The sequence below is a fragment of the Ptychodera flava genome, chromosome 19 (assembly GCF_041260155.1).
Source record: "Ptychodera flava strain L36383 chromosome 19, AS_Pfla_20210202, whole genome shotgun sequence".
Taxonomy (NCBI): domain Eukaryota; kingdom Metazoa; phylum Hemichordata; class Enteropneusta; family Ptychoderidae; genus Ptychodera; species Ptychodera flava.
Window position 1 is genome coordinate 1,493,261 of NC_091946.1, and position 23,327 is coordinate 1,516,587.

Genomic DNA, 23,327 nt, shown 5'->3' on the forward strand with positions numbered 1-23,327 from the left:
TGCACACTGTCACTTATCATCTACACACATACCTGAAATCTGTTTTATTTCACTATCTGTAAGTTCATTGGCTGTCACTTCATCATCCTGAGTCTTGTTCATCTTCACAATTCTCTATAATGTCAATAAACTTATCAATTGAGATAGTCTTATGGAGAGTTGTTACACGACTACAAAGCAGTGTCACCGGTAGCTTACACCATAAAACATCAACCACTATCAAAGTATGTAAAATTATGCAAAAGGTAATTAAAAATGACAACTACTCATTGTTTCCCTGATCTACAAGGGATAAATACGACTTTTCTACTGCAAGGACTACAAAAGACAATAAAGCTATGCTCAAATGTCAATTTTCATAGATTGTATTTGGGCGACAAACTGTTACAGGCAACACAAAATCTTGAAGATGTTTGTTCTTTTTATTAGAATAATACTTTTAGATGACTGGGGACTACTCACATGAGCTTCGAGGAAAGTTTCTGAGAGAAGCCCCTGAACCATTTGCCGGAAACCAGTTCTCAACATTGGCAGAAACACCTGATGAAATGTCAAGGAATCTATAGGAAAATTATAATAATGTTTTTTTTAATCAGTGCATCATCCAACAGGCATTAGCCCAATTACAGGATGAGGTACGCATAACCCACTAACCCCCAATGGAGCACTGAGGAGTAAAGTGCCTTGCTCAGGGCACAACAGCGTGCTAGAGTCTTAAAGTCACTATCCTTCGACAGTGAGTCCATTACTCTGAACTAAATATAAAAAAATTATGTGGATTTATTTTTGGAGACTTTTATGACGAGTGTTGATGTTACACTGATTGTCACACTTGGCTGGTAAGGTAACACCTTTCAGATAATATCCAGCAACAAATTGGTAAGACTACTTTTCTATAAAAGTAACATTGTAAAGGATACACCAGAAATGCTGACATGGTCTCCAGGTCCACACAGGCGTGTTGTCTCACCACGAGCATACACTGTTATACTACGTGGTATATTTCCAACAGGAACCTGATCACTGTGTTCTTGAATTTTAATTTCTTGAAACTTCATAAATTTCGAACCTCGTGTTTGTAAGTACAGTCGACCACCTGATCTGCAAAACACATGTACAACATTGTGAGATAGAAGGTAAAACTGATAGCAAAACTTGCAGTTGCTCTAAATTCTATTTTAGAAAGGATGAATAATTTAAAACAAAAAGTAATTACCAAATCATTCCATAGAATGAAGAACTTACTTGTTTGTTGTACATTCTCTGCTAGGGCATGTCAACAATGGCATAAATGTCGGTGAATTGATCTGAAAGGTAAGGATAAGTTGTACAGGTCATGTTGCTGTTGATGAGCATATCTGGTAACAAGTAAACATTCAGTGCAGTTGAAGCAATTTAGATTTTTAAGATCAATAGTCAAACAAGAATGAACAGAGTTTTGAGGCTTTAAAAAAAGTTTAATAGATTAAACAAATTATGCATTATCTTAATCTCAAGAGTTTCAGAAAGGAAGAGATGTCTTCATACTGTTTGAAAATTTCCAAGATGATCAGCTTCCAGAGATAGTATTCACAAACTGGAAGTCTCTCATTGAATGAATTCTCACTGCATGGAAATTAAATCCTTACGTTTTTATAGGTAAAAACCAGTCATTCTGACTTCAGAATTGTTTACATTTTGGCATAACAAATATGACAGACTTCACAATGACTCCATAAGGCCATGAAAGGTTTGGAGAATGTCTGGAAATGTTCAGGGACAACTAATAATGTAATGCTTACCACTTGGTAGGTCTCTGCACCACATTGATCACAAGTATATGTAGCAACTGTCATCATCGGTTTAACTTCTGTACATCTTGTCACGATACCGCGAACCACGACTAATTTACCAATGCTTTCTGCCTTGACATCTCGGATAGCCAGGGGCTTCTGAAGTGATGGTGCTTTGAAATATATTTCACTGTTTCGAAACATATTAGATAACGTATCAAAATCTATGCTGAATCACGCATAAATAATACCTATTCTTTATCACTTCTGACCTGTTGCATTTATTTCAAAGCTAGGTTTTTCAGCTTTATATATTGTTGAGATCACAAATTTCAAATGTTTCAGTATGATGCATAATTGTTTGTTTCTTGTAGTTGAATCTAAAGATGATTGGGGTTTGACATAGGTCATCAGAGATGTGCAAATTACATAACACTTTCAATTCATGGAAGCTAAAAATTCACAACTTACTATCTTCTCATCAACTCTGGTGGATATTTATTCCTTGGATCTCGTTCTTCAGTTTCATGTTGTCTGCCACCTCTCATTCTTTGCTCCATCAACAAACGATGTTCAATATAAACATCTAATGAGTCTTTGTGTGCCACCTGTTTTAACATTACAAATTAAACAATTTGCAAGCTACATTACATCATAAAATTAAGATGGGTAATATTAAAACCTTGAACTAGGTATTTTTGTACATTTTCTCCATACACTCAATAAATTCATTGCCTGTTGATCAAAGCAAAAAACCGACAGACTTTAAAAATACAGTGATTTCTGTTAGCAGAAATATAATTATTTTCATACTTGCCTCTTTTTCTTTGTAGTCTGGCAACATTTCATAAACAGCATCTGCAAACAGATTTCTGTATCTCTGACTGTTTTCAGTCATGGCTTCAGCAAGATCAGGATCAGTTTCTGTTACATCACCCAAATCGATGGTCAATGATACTTGCTCGCGATGAGCTAATCGTACCTTCAAAATAAAGTGATATTCCTTGATGCTTAAAACCTTTGCACAAACTTTTTAGTCATTATCATGATATTCAAATTTGTTTCAAATGGATGGTATCTTTTCATTCATAGACAGGGCAATGAAAGAGGTTCCCCTTTGTAGGTGAATGTATAGAGGGGGGATTAGCCAGCCAAAAGTTCAAGTTGATTTGATGTGCTATACATTCAATGTCAATCAATGGCTTCAACATGTATACTTGTTAAAGACATTAAAAATAAAAGGTTCAAAGAATGGAAAATTTCTAATAAACTTGTAGGTCAATTGTCAGTCAATAAGTTCCACTTTATCCTTCTCCTGCCAGACAGTATCACTTCCCCATTAGCCAAGTCAGTAAAAAGTGGTATTGAGCTACAATATGACGTATTTTTACCCACTTGGCCTAGTCTGTTATAGCATCTTTAGTCCGAAAAATTCAAGTTTACAGTTAGTATTTTTGTTTTCAACAGACTTCAAATGTACAGTATTATGCTAAAATACACCATATGGAATATGTCGTGTTTCATTAATTTTAACCATCTTGACCTTATGGTGAAATATGGACTTGGCAGGAAAAGGGTTAATTTAATGACACATGCCACCTTGTTTTCCCGGTATCAAATCTTTGTTTGCAGCTAGTTTTGACATTTTTCATATTTTTGATATGTCAAAGGGTCATATCTGACTCAACAAATTAAACTGGAAGAATAAATGACTAAAGTGTCTATGCACTGTACTATCTACTTACCAGCTGCTGTCCATATTTGAAGTCTTTGCCACCATCTTCTGAATCCAGGTAAAATTCACCAAGAAACTGTTTAATTTTCTCTGTAAAATCATATTTTTGAAAAGGCACATACACACATGTGAGATTGTTTTGTAAACAATAAATGTACATATATAGCCTGCAATTAATGTAAGTTCTCCAGTGAAAAACCACTCAACATGTTGGAATTATGGTTATTCTTCTCTGGTGTCCAGTATAGTTAGCTTTTCAAAAATTAAACTACGCGATAAATTCTAAATCACAGGTATCACATTAATGAAACTCCCCTGCTAAAATCATTTCAACAAGCACTCTTACTGTGATGCAAGAAATTGATTGGATGCTTGAGTCACATGATCTAATTTTGACCAATGATACAATGTCCCATGTTATTGATTTTCAGTGATCAATGCATTAATTCACATAATTCAGAAAAGCATGAGGGTATCATCTTCCATTAAACCTACTTCGAGTTTTACATTGAAAGTCAATTTCATATGGCAACTTAGCCAGCGCGAACGCTAAATATTTATGATCACACTGAAGGACAAATTTCTTCAACGATGTAAAAGTTACCTAGGCTTCTTTACCTACGGAACCGCAGGCATGGTGAAACCATGCAGCACAGAGCAGGATACGCGTCACCTGTTGCAAATTTGTCAGGTTTTTGAATGATCTGGCTGCAAATCATGTTTAGCATATAATGAAGACATTAAGATTCATTTCTACGGTTAATAGCATGTACACCATGAAAAATGGTACATTGCATATTAAAATCTTTTGAAGACTTACAATCTGACAATGTGACATTTAAACTTTAAAAACCGAGTTTACAAGCTGGCGATGATCGATTACTGTAAATGTTTCCATACGTTGGGGGTAAAGATGCCACGTAAAAGTTAGCATTTCGACAGAAAATATCTTCTTCGCAATTTTCCTCTCAGACATACTTTGGAAGAACAAAACCGGGAACTCTATTCGAAAGTTGGACACGCGAACTGTACAGGACAAAGCTAGTGGCACTGTTGGTGTGAGAACACTCACCCTTTTCCGCGACATAATCTCTTGACGGCATCTTGAAGTTACTTCCAGAAAGTTTCCCGGTGTGTTCACTGATGTCTTAAGGTAACAATCCTGTCCCTCTCTGTCTCGAGTGTTTTCTGACTGTATTACACAGACAGAAGTCTCAATGACATATAACCACAATGACTGTCAGCACTCGCGGTTCCCAAACAGTGTCATTTCTGAAAATGGCGCGAAACTTTGCTCATGTGATAAGGTAAAATCACGCGATAACAACGCGAGATAACAGAAAACCCCGCGAAAATCTATCTGGCACGTACCATTTGTCACGAGGGAACAGCTCAGGGACAATCAAAACTGGGTGGATGCTTATATCTGTACACAATAGGTGTGGACAAATTCGACTATTTCGCCGTATGAAATAGAGAACAAACCGTACGCCAGATTGCTTGATCGTGGTAACGACATTTACCAGAAATAAATACTAGATACGGTGTGGATGGGGTGTTTTAGCAAATCGAGCTTGGATCCGACATATACGCCTGCGTACCTAGTACCTTGCTCTGCATGGCAATGCTGGGCTTTGTGTTACCAGCCGTATAACGCCGATATCACAGCACTGCCATGCAGAGCTACGTTTGTTCCCGGCGTTATATGGGCATTGATCCGTAAAACAAATTGTGAAAGTGTCGGGATCTTCCCTATTATATAATGCATATCATCTGAGGTAAACATTAGATGAAGAGCAACACATTTACTGGGGTAAATTTCGGAAATAAAATTGACAGAACCGTATTTTCGCGGAGGAAACCTATCACACAGCGATCAGTGTCTAGTCATTAGGGGTGGACCATTTGATATTATAGGGAGGGGGTTTAGAAGATTTACTTTGGTTTTTCTCCCTGCTTCACCTGGATTTATTTTTTTTCAATTGTTTGAATCCTGGCATCTCTTTTTGTTTCACTTACCCTCACAGAGGAATCTTATTTTTTTTCACTCGCATACGCTCGTTGAAATGCCGATATTTGCTGTTCTTTGTGTTAAGTTGCTTTTTTCATATTACATGAAAAAAAACTGAATACAGAAAGAAATGTAAAGCGGCACAAAGTTTACATGAAACTATAGGCAAACAATATCTGCTTCAGAATACTGGAACGTTGGAAAACAATTAACAAAAACTTGATTACTGATGGAGACAAATTAGAAGTAATAGGGGTCTCAAACTATAAGAAAACCACTGCCACTGTTACTAAGTTATTAAGATTGTTCTAGGAAGTGGGCTAAAAGTATATGGCACAAACCGACTAAAGATTTGAAAGACTGCAAATGCACAGAGGTAGTTGAATACAGAAATGATACAGATGTTTGATGCCATGATAAACTTATTCTGCTATACATTGTACAGAAGTATGGACTGCGGACATATGCATAAATGGAAAGTTGCACATTAAATTCTGCAAGCACATACCTAAAGTTATTAACAAAGCATCTAACATAGCATTTAATAGAACTGGGTAGATATCCTCTAATTGTTTCAAGCATTACACAAAATTGGATTATGCGAATTACTAATGCAAATAAATCAAAAAGCAGCTTCCGCATATAATGTACATGCTACATAAGTGCTTGGGATTTACAATGTTTCAAACGTTTATGTGATGCATTGGTTTAAATTCAGAGTATGGTTATTCATCTTGGCCCGGAATGCAGCTTGTATTTTGATATTGCAGGTGTAACATGTGTATCCTATTGCTTTGAGAGGCAAAATAAATCATAAACTAATGATATTATTTAAGACATTTAAAGGTAGGTCTATTTTACAGCAAATGCTCGCACCCTTGTCCAACCCTCGTCACATTAGCATAGACCCTATTTCTTTGCTTTGGCCTCCGTCCACACTTCATCTAGCCTCGTGAGCAGTGATCAATCTAAATTTGTAATAACTGCTCATTTTAATGTAGGAGAATGCCAGACTGAGTGTGGACGAAGGCCAAAAGCAGAGAAGCGGGTCCTGGCTATTGTCACATTGCATTGCAAATGTTGTCCTTGTTGTTAGAAATTGAAAGAGTAGGCCTATAGTTCTAGAAACATTCAATATTGGGATGAGTGAACGAACCATATTATGTACAACAAATACTTTTGTTTGTCATGATGAGCAATCATGGCATATCATTGCACAGAACATCAATGGACACATGATATCCAGTGCAGGCTATTTGGACAACCTGAATTCAAGATATTTTCAGGTGTCAGGATGAGAAACTGTAGAAGAAGCACAACAAATGAATAATTTTACTTAATTTTAAATTGAAACACTTGGTGCCTGTAAAACAACAGCTAAAGTGTGAGTTAAAATATTACTCAAATTAGAGCAATAATGAAATGTAATGAAATGAATTCAGATGTTATGAAAGTGTCGTGACCAAAGGGTGCGCCACTTGAAAAATGAAAGATGTTATGAAATAAGGTGGCTAAAGGGCGTGCATTTAGGGGAAAACCATTTGATTTCTGGGGGGTATAGAGGATTTTGAGAAAAAAAATTGTCACCAGGTGAAATAGAAGGAAAAAAATTGACCCTGTAATAGCCTCAGAAAAAAAAAGTGTCATAGTAGACAGAAGTGAAAAAATTGTCACAGTGCACCAGAAATGAGCAAAATTTGGAAACATTATTCTCATGTATTCTTTGCAGGCGCGCCGCCATAGGCGGCACAAATGTTTTTACCGCAACTTAATTCTTGTTTTTTCCCAGCACTTAAGATGTAAGCATTCACTACATAGGTCTACTTTACACCTCAGTGCACTCAATGTTTTCCTTCCCTTTTCTGACCCAATAAATCATATTTCTCAGGATTTTTGTTGCGTTGACAATGAAAAACTGAGGAACAACAAATATAATGAAATACAATATGTTTCTCTGACCACAAAAGATAACATCTTCCCTGAGAACTTACATCGATGCTTGGTCATGTTAATTATAATATGACACCACACACCGGATCGCTCACTATAGAGTCCGTCAATAGTGGCGAACTCTCTCAATAAGGGATGGACCATCCTGGGGGGGGGGGCTGGAAGATTGGTGGAGAGCCATTATTTTTTTTCCCACGTGCTTCACCATGAATTTTTTTTTTCTACAGGGCATATGCTGGCAACTTTTTTTTCACTTTCCTTCTTCGAGATATATTTTTTTTTACCAAATTTCGGTGCAATGTTTGTTTGCTTGGTTTTTCACACCCAGTAACAAGATGCTGTTCTATCACACACAGACTATATTCAAGAAACTAAATAAAGATATGTAAATACATGTACATTTTTGATTCACTTTACAAAAACATATTTGTAAAATCATGTACATTTATGGCATTTACTTGTCAGTGTTGTCCTTACATTGAAAGTAGCCAGGTAATTTAAGAAAGTAGACGGGTTGGCTGCTAGGGAGTGAAGCGACTGAGTGGCGAGTGAGCGTAGCGAACGAGGGGGGAGAGCGTGAGAGGGGGGTGTCCCCCTCTCGCAAGGCGAAAAATGAAATTTTGGAGTGGAAATGGTTTTCTCTGGTGGCATCTGAGGTGACATTTACAGACTGAAACAGTACTTTTGTGTGTGTCTTAGACGTTGCTCACATACAACAAAACAAACAAACATGATTTTGTTTTGTTTGTATTATTTATGACACACTTATGGTTTTATTTGCAGTGAAGATGTAACATTTAATCTTAAATCACCTGCTGTCTGCTCATTTCATTGCCCATTTCCCATTCTTCATTACCACATAGTAGTTTCCCCCAAACATCAAACTCATTCAATTCTAATCAAAACACATTCGCTTTTGTTAAGGAAAACATTGGTATATAATTCACTATAACAGTGTTCGCATTTACGAATAAAACATGCGTATATAGAAAACTCATAACAATGAAAAAATGTGTAGAGAGTCGATCCAATGCGTAATAATATTACGCATTGGATTGAGTCTCTACGCATTTTTTCATTGTTATGAGTTTTCTATACGCAAACGATAATAGTAAAATGTTTGCAGGCTGTTTCTCTTCTTGTGGTATTTTGACAAAATCCATACATTCAGATTTACACATTTCTGGAAAACACTGGTGAGCAATTTCAATTTCAGCATACTTCCTCTAATCAGAAGGTCATGTATACTGTACAATTGTTCATATTCAGTTATTGTTCCTCAAGCTTGAAATTGTTTATGCTTTATAAAACTCCAGAGCTACTGCTTGATTTTTATTGATGCTGCAGTGTGCATCGAACAATTGCCAAGATTTTTTTTTCCGAGTCGCAATGGTCCATAATTGTTTTTCCATCAGCCACTTAAAGCCAGATTTTTTTTTCGAGCAACTCCACCTGGCGTCTTTTTTTCCCCCAAATCTTCCAAGCCCCCCCCCCCCAGGATATCAAATGGTCCACCCCTAACCATAAATCTGGCTTCTCCTCTTTGAGGACGAAGATGACTTAATAATCACACAACCAAGCGGAGGGGATACAAAACAAGAGAGCGACTGATGAAGGAACTCCATTTTTGGTTCCGAAACACCGTTAAGACGAATCACTCACTCAACAAACCGGTTTACCGGGGACCCAGATCACATGACCAGGGTCAAAGCACTATCGATTCACCGGTGTCTCGCCATGTGTAAAAATGATGTATTCGGAGGAATGTGAGGGGGGGGGGGGTCACTAAAAAAAATGAAAACTTCAGGGGAGCGTTACTCAGAATGTGGAGAGGAAAAGGGGACAGGGTTACTCAACTTTTTGTGCGAAATACAGTGATGTTCGTAAGTGGATGGGTGACAACATGTTAGCACTCAATAAAGGTAAAACTAAAGTAATTCATTTTGCTTCAAGGTTTGCTGATGGGGGCCGGTCACGTGAGTGTAATTTGCAGATGGGAGAAGTCAGCGTTCACTCGTCACCTGTAGTTCGTAGCCTTGGTGTTATGCTTGATACATCAGCATCTATGTCATTTCATGTGACCAGTCTTTGCAAATCAGCATCATTTGCATTGTGGAAAATTGGTAAAATTCGTAATTTTCTTGATCAGAGTTCAAACAACTGAAAAATCGGTACATGCTTTCATCACATCCAGACATGACTATTGTAACAGTTTATAGTATGGTCTCCCTAGTCATCAAATGAAAAAACTTCAACTAATTCAGAACTCGATCTGCGGCACGACTTGACACTAGAACCAAACAGACAGTCTAGTTTGCACTGGCTTCCTGTATATAAGAGGACAGAATTCAAAATTCTATGTTTGACATATAAAATTGTTTATGGTATGGCACCTGTCTATTTAACGGATTTACTAAATGTCCGCACTCCTGGCCGTTTGCTGCGTTCAACTATACTGAGGGGGTAATAACTTTGCATCAACCGATTTGTAACACAGTATACTATGGTGAGCGATCTTTTGCTGTCTGTGCCCCACGTTTGTGGAACAAACTGCCTTTTGGGGTCAGAACGTCTCCTAATTTTCATGTTTTTAAGTCAAATCTCAATACCTATCTTTTTAAGAATGACATTGTGTAGTTTTTAATCAGTGACTGTCTTTTCATTTTATTTAATTGTGATTTTCAGTTATGTTTTTTTTTACTCTTTTAACTTTCGTTTTTTGATTGTGTTTTGTGAGGCGCCTTGAGATGTATCATTAATGATGGAAGGCGTTTTTAAAGAAATAAATATTATATATATATATATATATATATATATATATATATATATATATATATATATATATATATATATATATATATATATATATGATATATTAAAGTTATGCACCCGAAGGGCACGTCGAAAACTCTGACTAAACGATAGAATTATTGGCTGGTATGATGCTCTGCAAAACAAATTTCCAATTTACAAACATCCCGATATTTCTGGTATATATATGTCTGGTATATTAAAGTTATGCGCCCGAAGGGTGCGCCGGAAAATATATGTCTGGTCGTTTCATAGCTCCATGGTCTGATATTAAGTAACGCGCCCAAGGGCGGCCCCTGAAATGCCACTGACTGATGAAATTTGTGGCTGGTACGATGTATTTTAGGCAACTATGAGTACGTGTTGTAATTCAAAAATACACTGACACTCGCTATTGACCACTTCAAAAACATGGTGACCCCCTCCCCATCACCAAAGTCACAGACAGAGTGACTCCCTTGACCCACCCCAACCCCCGGGCCGAAGAAACTAACCACTCCCAAAGTATACTGTGGAGATGAATATCATGCGATCTGAGGTGACAGTTTCTTACATGTAAGGAATTGGAAAAGCCATAATTTTACCATTTGATTTACAAATAAATGAAATTAAACTCTATTGCCATGGAACACAAAAAGTTGGAAAACTAGTCTGCAGCAAACAACCACATGCTGTCCTGATATACTTTCATTGGGCCGCGTTCAAAAAAAGTGGTGAGGGGGGGGGGCGGAGGAATTCAGGGGGGATTCGAAAATTTTTGGGGTAGTCGAGGGGGGACTTGAAAGTTTTGCTCTGCCTATAGGGGGGACCTGAAAATATTTTGACTCCCAACATTTTGGTGTCGTTCAATGGTTCTAATGTTAGTAATAATTAAACAAAATCTAGAACCGTTTTGTCATATTTTATGTCTTTAATCTCGAAAAAGACTAGTCTAAAAATGTATGAATGCCATTAAATTTTCGTAGAACCAGTTGGCCTTGTAATTGGGCAGGCGTTACAATTGTTGATAATTTTTCAATATTTCTATGCAATGTATCAAACACAGTTTCTTGGTGTCTCTCTACAGCATGCTGCTGAAAAACACAATATTCAGTTTGTCAACAAAGCCCGTTTGTCTAAATATTGGTGATAATACAGGGGCTCATAAGTGGTTATTGAAGTCAATCTTACAGAGTTTTTCTTTCTTTTTAAATGTTACAAATAAACCACTGCAGCTGAAGAGCACAACATTTGTGTAGCTGTCTTTTGTGTAGCTTGAATTGGCATGTATAGTGCGCCCTCAATGGGGTGTGTGATCATATTTAAATACGACCTTTAGTTCCGTGACCTCTAGCAATTCCTCTGGCCATGCCTACTGGCCATGCGTACAGACGTCGCTGTGTTTACTGTACTAATTAGTACAGTAAGCATAGCGAGGGCAGGGCAGGAAGTAGGCATGGCTAGAGCCGGGCCTAGAGGTCACGGAACTAAAGGTCACATTTACGAGGACGCACTATACATGCCAATACACGCTACACAAAAGACAGCTACACAAAGTGTTGTGCTCTTCAGCTGATTAATTTGTAACATTGAAAAGAAAGGAAAAACGCTGTAATATTGACTTAAATAGGCACTTATGAGGCCCTGTGATGATAATTGAATGATGCAAATGCACGGTACACGTAGGCTGTGTTGGCAAGCTGAATACTGGATAGCTCAACATTCTATAGGGAGTAGAACAAGAACACAATTGTATAAACTGAACAAAAATATTGTCAAAATAAAAAGTTAATACAACTACTGCCCTGCTACTACATACTGGCAGTGACAGTGATACATGTAGCTCTGACTCTGATGTAGTTTAAGAAGAGTTTCGGTCATAGGACATTCAATTGACAGTGAAACATACATCTACTAGCACACAAGATCCAGCCAGAGAGCAACACATAGAAGACTAGGGGACTAACAGTTACCATGGATTTTTGAATTCTGGCATATGAGAACAATCAAATATTAGAGAAAAAAGATGGGGTCACCATACTTGATCTTATACAAATGTACGATGAAAAGTCCGTTTTTCTAAAATCACTTAAAATCAATATATAAAACCATTCATTTCAAGTGCATGCAGTGTATGAAATTTTCACATCTCATTGTACCAATAACACAAAAGTAAAACTTTGAACAGTAAAGACTCTACTTTAAATGGAAAAATGTGTGACTAAATGGAATCTTTTATTTTTTATCAAATTTGCCATTATTACACCCAAAATTTCTGAGATTAAAACATTAATTTCATGGAATATTTTAACCTTCCAGTATTGTCAATTTTGTAAAACATTTTATAAGTGGCATCTAAGTTGTATATGTCTTGTACTTTTGAAAAAAAATTTTCGGTAGGTCACTGTGCTCATTTTTTCACAATTTGGTTAAACGTAGCTAGGAATACACAATTTTCATACTCTCTCATGATTGTAATTTTGTGTGCTTTTCAGCTGGTGCCATTGAACTGGCCAGAGTTGGATAAACTCAAGTCGGCTTAGACTGAGAAATCCAAAAAGTTCACTGATGCATTTAAAAATGAATCAATTTAAGAACTTGCCCTAGGTATATGGCTCTACAACCTGCTGATAAGAGGTAGTGTTGAACATCTGCGTGCAGAACGACACATTACGTTTTTTTTACTCTGCGTGCAATCCTAATAAATATGCAGCTATATGGTAATTTTTTTGGGGGGCGGGGACTTGAAAATTTTTTAGGGTATTGAGGGGGGGACTTGAAATTTTTTTAGGGTATTGAGGGGGGACTTGAAAATTTTTTAGGGTATTGAGCTGGGATCTGAAAAAAAAACGATTTCAATCGCGATTCCCCCAGCCCCCCCCCCCCCCTCACCAGTTTTTTTTGGAACGCGGCCTTGGCGTTGACGTCGTTGGGACCGTGCGGATCTGGATGTGCCAAACATACAACCCTTTTGGTTCTCCTGATATCTACTTCTGCTTCCCAAAGTGTTAGTCCATTTTTTATCGACAATATGATTAATGAAGTAATGCTCATCATTCCTTGAAAGGGTAAAAAAAGTTCATGATCTATGGAAGCAAAGTAAACAGTGTAGAATCATGCATGCCACCAAACCGTTGCCGGAGAAGGCGGTGGGCGTCTGTTAAGGTAGAAACTGAGCACCTAAGGTACAGATATTCAGACCCTCTAACTTTTACAATACAACTTTTGTCTGCTACTTATTGGGGTCTCTTTGAAGCTTATGGAATAATCAAAGTTTTCACCCGCTTCTTTTAGTGAAAATCAAACCTTTCATTATTCCAATGTGGGTTAACACAGGTAAGCTTATGGTGGCCATTTCCAATATGTGGGGAACTTGTTTCTCCGGTAAAAAAAATCGCACGGTGACCCCTGATTTCCATTCTTGATTTCGAAAAGGAATGATCGAAAGTTTCCTTGCTGAAAGTTTGAGAGAAAATTTAAGTATTTCAATTTAGAGGCGTATACTACTTTAAAAGATTATTGTGGCAAAAACTCGTGACCATGTGCGGTCATATACTTAGTAAGCTTACTACCAGGTACAGTAAAGAGGCATTAAGTCAAATTAATGAACGCTATTACAAAAGAGAATATGACTTTACTGGACCATTGTCTCCCACATATAGCCTACCATTTAAGTTAGCCATAGACACAAAAACACGTGAATTCCAGTTCAAACTTCTTCATCATATTCTGTACCCAAACTACGATCTATCTAGAAGAGACATGGACCAATCACCGCTCTGTTCATTCTGCCAAAACAGCAACGAGACACTAGATCATCTTTTCTACACCTGTAAATTCACCGAGACCTTCTGGAACGAGTTTCACACATTTTTCGAAGAATCTCTCAGTTTGTTCACGAGACATAACTTAAATGAAGTGCTCTTGATGTTGACGGTTACTCTGACATTCATAATCACTTGCTACTGTTAACCAAAAGACACATCTATGCCATGAAAACGAAACAGAGTAAACCACACTAGCTTTGCAGCTTTTATGTTGCAAGTGAAATTCAACTACCATCTAGAGTACGAAATAGCTCTGGAAAAAGACAAATTAGAGAGACATTGCATCAAATGGATTGCAATTTTACACAAACTTGTAGATAACTAAGCACTGTACTTCATTTTAATTTAAGTTACTGTTACTAAAGAAAATGTTACCAATAAAACACCTTAAATACAAAAAAAAGTCATACTAATATACTAGTACTATAAAGTCATATACTAGTACTATAAAGTCATACTAGTACCATAAAGTCATATACTATAGTACTATAAAGTCATATACTAGTACTATAAAGTCATATACTAGTACTATAAAGTCATATACTATGTACTATAAAGTCATATACTAGTACTATAAAGTCATATACTATACTATAATGTCATATAGCCTACTAGCACTATAAAGTCATATACTAGTACTAAAGAGAAAAATGTTATGAGGATTACCAAGTACATACACCCATGCCTTTTCTGTCATGTTCAGAAATTGAAAAAGGAAAGAATTTATTGTTATGTATGTAAAAAAGATTCTTATTGATTACTGTGAACAACATTTGTTTACAATCTCTTTCAAATGTCTGTGATCTAGTCTCGCATGCCAGACCTCGAACCTGAGTGCGTTGCGAGCGGCAAAGCTGCGAGGTGCGAGTAACCGCAGGTTAAGGTTACTCACAGCTCGCAGCTTCGGATGTAGGTTTGAGGTCTGTGATCGTCAGCGAGAAAAAAAAATGGAGTCAACGCAATAATGAGGACTAAAGTAAGTAACTGGAATCGCACAACTGTACTCACTCCTCTCGGATGAGATCACCATTTGCGCTCACGAAACTTTAAAACAGAACAAGAAAACAAGAACATATACATGACAGGATATTTTAAAAGATCGAGACGCATTCACCTATCCGTACCAAGTCTGTAGCCTGCAAATTGTAATGAGATGGATTAGTCATATTATGCTTGCCAATTCATTACAAACACATTGCTGTTCGCTATGAATTACAGACTGCAATGAGATATCAATGGAAAAGATGTAAACTGTTGAACATTTCGTTATTGTTACAGTGGTACAAATTAACCATCATTCGTTGGAGATCGTCAAAATTCAGCTGTTTGTCCACTGCTGTGGTGGTGTCTTCCTGACGGATTGTTGCCTATTACGTGCTGATTTTGATTTCCATGACTTTTCGTCAAGAACCGTCAACACAGTTAGGGACCCCACAGATAGTCAAAATCATAACTTTCCTTCATTTTTCGCTTACTAAGCTTGTGAGTACAATCTGTTCATCAGTTTTAATGAATATCAACCATTCCAGTCACGTAGAAACCTATTAATAATTTAAATATACAAATATAATACGTTCTCGTTACATACAGTTCGCAATGTTATGCGCTTTACATGCACTCTGTACTTTACACTGATATGTAATACATGGGAATATTTAATATACAATTAATTATGATGTTCATTAGACATAGTTCCTTTATTTGTTACTCTTCACAGTTTCAATTGATGTGGCACACCTGAATGTCTGGAACATGGCCCGGCTATTTTCTAGAAAAAATATTTCGATGATCGTCATCAGAACATTTTTTTCTGCAATTTCTTCGAAGGAATGAAAGTTTTGAGGCAGTCGAGATAACTGTGATGCAGAAAAGATTAGATTAGTTTTGATAAACCCTTTGTAGGTAATAGCATGGTTTTTATCAATTCAATTTAATTACACTTGTGTTTCAAAAACCCTCATCTTTTGGTGGACGAAGGCACATGATGCGCCTTACTATCAACGGAGTGCAATGCTCAACCTTGCAATGCTCCAATTCATTTACCACGACTGACCTGTGTTGACCCTTGGCCTGATCACCTCATCTGTAGATATTTTCCAGATGTTACCGAAATCCATTCTCCCTCATGAACTATTTAGTCAGGACAAAACATAGAACAGTCTTAATAAGCTCGGCGAGAGAAAGTAGGAGAAAGTTTGTTGTCATGTCTACATAGAATAATTCCTTTACATATCCACAAAACTGTAAAATACTTTTCCGCCAATCAAATATGTTTTTGAAAATACAAATCTCACGATGTGAAAGAATCTGTAAAAAGACCACGGCCGAGAATTTTCTGGTGTGCAAAGAGAAAGTAAACATCTGAGTTTAGACAGCCGTGATTATTTAATGCCGGGGGGTCGGAGAATGTGAGGGGAGTCACTCAAAAATTGAACACTTCAAGAGGGGTTGCTCAAAATGTGGAGAGGAAGAAGAAGGGGGTTATCGAATAAATTGACACTCCTCTCAGATTGCAATATTGCGAGAGGGGAACACCCCTCTTGTGCTCTCTCCTGTGTTCTAACAGTTTTACTAGTAAAAGACAAATTGAAAAACACCTCTCAGATTGCACCAGATCGTACCATTGGACACATCAATTTCTGAAATTTTTCACAGGATCTTGGACAAAACTGAACTGTTGTGAATTTATCCTTTATTATCACAGAAACATATTTTCAACAGACCACTTTGACATTTATCTATATTCAGGCTTTTCATTAGAAGCTGGCAGCTGGAGAAATTACACAAGAAGGTCACAGAATTTCCATTCCTGCATATTCTTTGGTCTCAAATACCTGGTAAATTGAGAATTGTTTTTCACAAAATGTATTGTCATTGTTTGGTTGTTGAATATTTAAGGAAAAAAAGCACACCCAGCGACGGTATACCACGAGATTTTGACCAGTTCACGACATATACGCACGAGCGATAGCGAGTGCATATATGAGGTGAATTGGTCAAAATCGAGTGGTATACCGTCCCTGGGTGTGATTTATTGCTATTATATCATAACAGTATATTGAAATTTTGGCGCGGAACGTCAAAAACAGATTTTTGCTCAAGCTGAGAGCTAGCTCGCGCATACGCCAGCCGTGGTATATCGCCAATATACCATGGTTGTTATCGCGTCTCAACCAATCAAATCGCAGCATTTCCGCCATCAATATACTGGTATGATATAATACTTATTATATCATACCGGTATATTGATGATTCAAATACAGCGATCTATTTGGTCGAGACGCAAAAAGAACCATGGTATATTGGCGATATACCACGGCTGGCATACGTGCGAGCTCTCAGCTTGAGCAAAACTCCTTTTATGACGTTCCATGCCAGAATTTCAATATACTGTTATGATATAATAGCAATAAATCACCACAGAATACTTTTTTATCTCTGATATATATATATATATATATATATATATATATATATATATATATATATATATATATATATATATATATATATATATATGCTAATCATCATTAAATCAGTTTCGAAAAACTTCCTTAGATACTTGCAGCACAGAAACGTTTTCACCTCTAGTGTGATTGCATGGGGAATTTTTTTCTTGTAGCTAAAAACTCCGATATCGAGTACAATGAGGATGCGATTGCAGATTTGTGCGTAAGGAATAGCCTGCAATATATCTCAGGAGGGGTAGTATAGTAAAGAGAAAACACGCATTGTGAAACTAAGTTGTCACTTTTGTGATATACTAGTAGATAGTCATACGATGTAATGGTGTATTTTTTTCGGGGGGATAGACATGCTTTGCCTAGTAATAGATGAATGATCTATTTTTGTACTGTTGTTGACCGCTGTAAAATATATTGCTCTGTCTTCTTATTAAAATTGATAATTTAGGTTGGATTCACAAACACTGGGTAGGGAGATTTGAAAGTTCTGAGGGTAGTAGAGAGGGATTTGAACGCTTTGCATCAGGTATAGGAGTGGGATCTGAAAATATTTTGGTTCTTCATTTTTTTACGTTTTCAGATTCCACAGTTTGGGAGTTAATACAATAAGAATGAATGAATAATACTGTTATGTCATTCAATGGTTCTGTCATTCAATGGTTCTGATGTTAATAATAATTAAACAAATTCTGTAATCGTTTTATGTAGCATTTTATAACGTTTATTTTGAAAAAACCCAAACAGTATGAATGGAGTTTAATTCTCATGAGACTGGTCTCCTGACGCCAGTGACAGTGAAATATACAAGATAGGGCTGACAACACGAAATAAAAGACGAGGAGAATTCACAATTAGTAATATAAGATGGCCAAAAGGGACAATGGATATCAGTGTTCACAAAATAGTGTCAACTATGATACTTAAAAAGGGTTCATAGAGAGTAACCAAGGTGTGAGTGGCTGCAGCGTGCGCATGACACGACTCTAATAACGCGTCCCTGTGGTGTGTACACTGGGTGCCTCCGTATTCTGCCCTCCTTATACTGAATTCGTCGTCGCATTTACTAGATTGTAGAAGTTGATACATCCAAATTATATTCAACTTACCGAATTGATGAATTCTTTTTCATTAATACTTCTAAACTTTTCCACAGCGTGTTTATCCTCCCATCTATGGTGCTTATATTTCGTTAATGTTTTCTTATTTTTTACTATGAAGGATGCCGTTTTAATTACGCATGTATTTGAGCAGTTTTCTTCCACTCACTTGCTCTTTCTTGCCATTTCTTCATCTGGCCACAGTGCGAACAAATATGAACTAGACAAAAATAATTTCAAATATAAAATGTTGAATAACGTTGCATATAAATAAATAAATAAATAAATAAATAAATAAATAAATGACCTTGAACAAGCTTGTCATTCTTCGAGTAATGACCCTCTTAACCAAAGCTAGGATTGCGTTCATGTACAGAGTGGCTCTTTTTTTGTTTTTCCAATATTTCCTCCAATAATGTTTGTTTAAGAAACCGTTGCAATCTAGGCCTAATTCACGCATGATTGGTACAGAGTAGTTTTTAGAAGTTTCTACAGACAGCAGCCCAGCACGACTTTTAATGCGTCTGTGACATCATCTACTGACGGAAATGTCGCGCCCAAAGTTGTACCCACAGGCGCGTAGCGCGTAGCCTACAGTAGCTCGAGGTTTTGCCTGGCCAGGGTATTTGGGTTTTGCCGTCAGACCCACAGGTTATCATAAAGTTGCTTGGATAGTCGTTCGAGGCCGGCGGCCGCAGGTCGCCGTTTACTTTTTTTCCAAGTAATCGGCGACCTGCGGCCGCCGGCCTCGAACGACTATCCAAGCAACTGAACGATAACCTGTGGTCAGACCCACATACCCAGGCAAAACCTCGAGCTACTGTACTGAAGCTAACAGGCGCGTAGAGTGTTCAGTGAAGAGTATTAAACGTAAAAGAAAGCCATCTTTCTGAGTTTTCCACATTGACAACTCAAGGCACCACACGGGCGGTTTTGTGCCATTCGAATAGTGACACTGCCCCTCAAAAACTAAGTTTCCACTGCGTAACAAACCCACGCCACCCAACGTAGATCTCTGACTCAGAGCGGGGAACTGTAGTGTTCTCACAGCAATACAAGAACGTCTATTGAGCATCGTTGGACACGTCACGTACACTTGGACATGCTCTTATTACGTCATATGCAGTTTTAAGTTACTGAATTTCCCATCTTATTGTGTTATTGTTGTTTACACTACTGTGATGTACTGACGTACTGTTTGAGTGCACCATATATGGATGTTGGATTTTGAAAGCGACCAATCAAATCGAAGATACCACAACCCTCTTTTGTAGGTTCTGGTATGTCACAGTCTACTTACTTCCGCACTTCCCAAGTTTACATCGTTTTGTCTGCCGCTCCGTGAAAATCCGCTGGACTTTTGTTGTCTTTTTTCGTGTTCACCTATACAAGCCTCAAGTGGAGTAGCCATGTTTGGGAATCTACGGTCTATATCATTATTTTTATACGTCGGTTTGACCATTTCTGTCGCCCAGGAGTTGTACTCGTGTTACGATGTCCAACAAGCATTTGCTAAAAAGGGTATGGGATCGAGCCATCTGATACCAGGAACGCCAGTAGCTGGTAATATAATTATTATCAAACGTGTTTGTGTTCGTATTATATTTTCTGTGATGATGCTAAAGAACGGTTAAGATTTACAACGACCAACCACTTTTATTGTTTATTGTACAGGGGAAAATCTAAAAGTTTGTTCGAACTCGAAAACTTGTTGTACGAAACGAGTTGAGGAAAAGTTTTTACAGCAAGCCAAGTTGGATTTTCGAAACTCATTGGAACTTCAGAGTGCCTATACAAAGTTTCTGATATCTGCAAACTCAGTCAAGTACCAAGGTATGTAAGATTCTTTAAAGGGGGTTAGTTATGCTCAATGTTAACCTGATTGATCAATATTTTCTTACAAAACCTGCAAATTTGTTGGGTGGTTGCCTGACGTGACACTGTTAGGCATGAACTGATCAGACCCTAGTCTGTTCACCATGATTGAATATAAAACCAACGCGCCCCATGTTTGTGAGGACGGTCTATTAAATTCCGCCCGTCCAGCTTTCAACCTCAAGCGTTTGCTGAATACTTTGTCATTGGTCTATGGTAAATTGTCTGCACCATGAGCACTACTGGCCGATTATTCCAGTCGTTGTCTCACCAGGCCCCGAGGCAAGTCAGTGAATACCCGTCAAATGCCTGTCATTTTTTCGTCACAAACTGGAAGTGGGGACAGCCTGCGCTCAATGGTATCCAGAACGGCAATATTTAAGGCTAGTCTTTTGATATTGCTACAGCGATAATTTATTTATCATTCAGGGAGAGATGAAAATGCCAGGATGGCGACATTATGGCGTCTGGAGAGATTGGCTGTGAACAGATTGTTGTGAGTGTTTGACAGGTAGAACTCGAAGCGCCATTCAGGGTGGTATTTTTACTTAATTTGTTGGCATAATTACCTCCTAGTGCATGGCATTTACCGTAACCCAGTCTTTTTGTTGTCTCTGACAAAAGGCAGTGGGTCTGAATTTTGTTGTATAGCAGTGCATATACTGTCCATCTCTCTCAATGAGTAAAGTACCAAAGCAAGAGCTGTGAAGAAAATTGAACATGCAATATTTGCGTATCCGAGGAAAACAGCCAAGGAGTTCAGGCGGTACATATATCACATCATAAGTGTATTACCGTCCACAAAAAAGTGTGACATTGGTCTAGCCACGGTTCCTACATGGGTTGAGGGATTGTGGCCTGGGATTACCTCAAAGAGTATTTTTCAATGTTAGTGACATATTTTGATGTGAAGGGTATATGATTATCACCTAGTTTTATTGTTGTCATGGGAACCAGTTTGAAAGCGATTAAGGACATTAATTGTTCCGTAGTTTATCTATTTAGTTTATTTATCTCAGGCCCTTCTGAGTATTTTGTTTGTCGTCACAACTAATTGATACTTGATTTATTAAGGTAAATAACTGAATTTTTTCTGCAAAATAACTATTTCATTAATAGTTGCAGCAGGCAGTCTAAGGTACATTTGACTTCCAGTTTCTTTCATGCAAAAAATATATTTTATGCTGTCTTTGTGAAGTCAGTGTTATCAAGAATACTAACATTAATTTTGATGTTTGTTCATGAATGCCAAAATAAATTACAGTTATTAATGAAATTATTGTTAAGATTCTTCCCATTCACAGATATCAGTATGTCTACAAATTACGATAGTCATGTGATCAGGTCAGTCTAGGTTTCACTTAATTACTCTTGATGTTGTTGTTTTTAATATATTTATTCATTGTGTCTTTAATTGAAGAGAATAACATGAAGGCCCTGATCAGCTTCTAACATTTCTTTTTTAGGGTTTTTGTCATTCAAGAACTAAAGTCAGAGTTTTAGTTAGGATGAGGGATCTCTATCAGTTTCACACTCTGTGTGTATTGTACGAACATGGAAGGTCATGAATCATGTATTGGCTACTGTAATTTAGGTGTATGTACATTTATATCATAAAATAGTTTCAGATATTGATCAACAGATGTAAACTTAATTTAGGAAATTGATTTTAGATATTGGGAAGTGAATGTTGGTCAGCTTTGACTTTTGGAATTTTATTAATGTGGCCTTATCACTCCTTGTAATAAACTGAAATGGTTGTGTATAGTTCTGATGCAGGAGACATGGCCAGACAATCTACAAATCTTCAAAATGTTTTAAAAAGTGAAAAAGACTGCAATGAGGTTTTATGTGAAACACTCCAAAACATGACCTAAAGCCATAAACACATGACACAATTGTAAATTTTATATAAAGATGAATGAAGAAATATAAGATTTTGTTATGATATTTTTAACATGGGTGTGTGATTCTTAATAACAGCATTCTCTCATAAGTAATATGGTAAGATGACTTAAAAACTGAAAATCACACTATTTATTTTGCAGCAGTACTTCTGTAACACATACTACATGGAAATGAGGAGGGAAATAATTTACTGTTGTGAACTGTAGATAGTTCACTGAGGAAAGTTGATGGTTCTTGGCAATCTGGTTTTGATGAATGCTGCAAGAAATTTCTGCTATGTGAAAGAATAACGTACATCTTTTACAAATGAATTCATTTTCAATACATTAACGTCTTGTGACAAAGACTTTACTCTTTCTCAGTTTCTGCCTCATCTGTTGGATTGAATGTATGATATTCATTTGCTGTGAATACATGATATTCAATTGCTGTCTGATTGTGTCTTCCAAGATGATACACAGAACTTTAAAATTTAATTGACAAGTTGTTACTTGGATTACAAATTGACATTAAATGACATAATTAAAACCATTAAGAATGTGACATTACCAGTAAACAGTGAGTTTCATTAAAATTAAAATTAGAATCTAAAATCAAGTACATGAATGCATATAGATTTTTAGTAAAGTTTTTCCAGTGTAAATATTGTAGTTGTTCAGAGAGTCAACTGGGACAAGTACATGCTATATAAGCTATATCAGGTATTATAGACAGTTATGTTACATCTACGATTCCAACAACATAATTTGGAATGTGCTGACAACCATTTATGAAGACCAAATGAACCTTTATGGTTACGAAATCAAGGGATGGCTGAATGCTGTAGAGGTTTCTTCTTCATGTATAGTCAGGATGTATCAGGAGAACCCTAATGTTGAATACACTTTCATTACATTGG

General features: G+C 37.0%; 2 protein-coding genes across 2 annotated transcripts in view; one reads left to right on the top strand and one right to left on the bottom strand.

Moving 5' to 3' along the window:
- LOC139118339 (DNA replication licensing factor mcm7-like) overlaps nt 1-4,811 on the bottom strand; it is a 28,795-nt gene extending 23,984 nt beyond the window's left edge. The window contains exons 1-9 of the mRNA XM_070681603.1: nt 4,580-4,811; nt 3,518-3,597; nt 2,590-2,754; nt 2,244-2,380; nt 1,782-1,962; nt 1,246-1,307; nt 921-1,101; nt 463-540; nt 33-114 (exon numbers count right to left, since the gene is read on the bottom strand). Of these exons, the coding sequence (XP_070537704.1) occupies nt 33-114; nt 463-540; nt 921-1,101; nt 1,246-1,307; nt 1,782-1,962; nt 2,244-2,380; nt 2,590-2,754; nt 3,518-3,597; nt 4,580-4,610 (997 nt within the window). The 5' untranslated portion in view covers nt 4,611-4,811. The remainder of the gene's footprint in view (nt 1-32; nt 115-462; nt 541-920; nt 1,102-1,245; nt 1,308-1,781; nt 1,963-2,243; nt 2,381-2,589; nt 2,755-3,517; nt 3,598-4,579) is intronic.
- Nucleotides 4,812-19,922: 15,111 nt separating this feature from the next.
- The window catches only part of LOC139118343 (glypican-5-like), a 35,900-nt gene continuing 32,495 nt past the window's right edge, over nt 19,923-23,327 (top strand). Inside the window, exons 1-2 of the mRNA XM_070681609.1 lie at nt 19,923-20,209; nt 20,321-20,479. Of these exons, the coding sequence (XP_070537710.1) occupies nt 20,056-20,209; nt 20,321-20,479 (313 nt within the window). The 5' untranslated portion in view covers nt 19,923-20,055. The remainder of the gene's footprint in view (nt 20,210-20,320; nt 20,480-23,327) is intronic.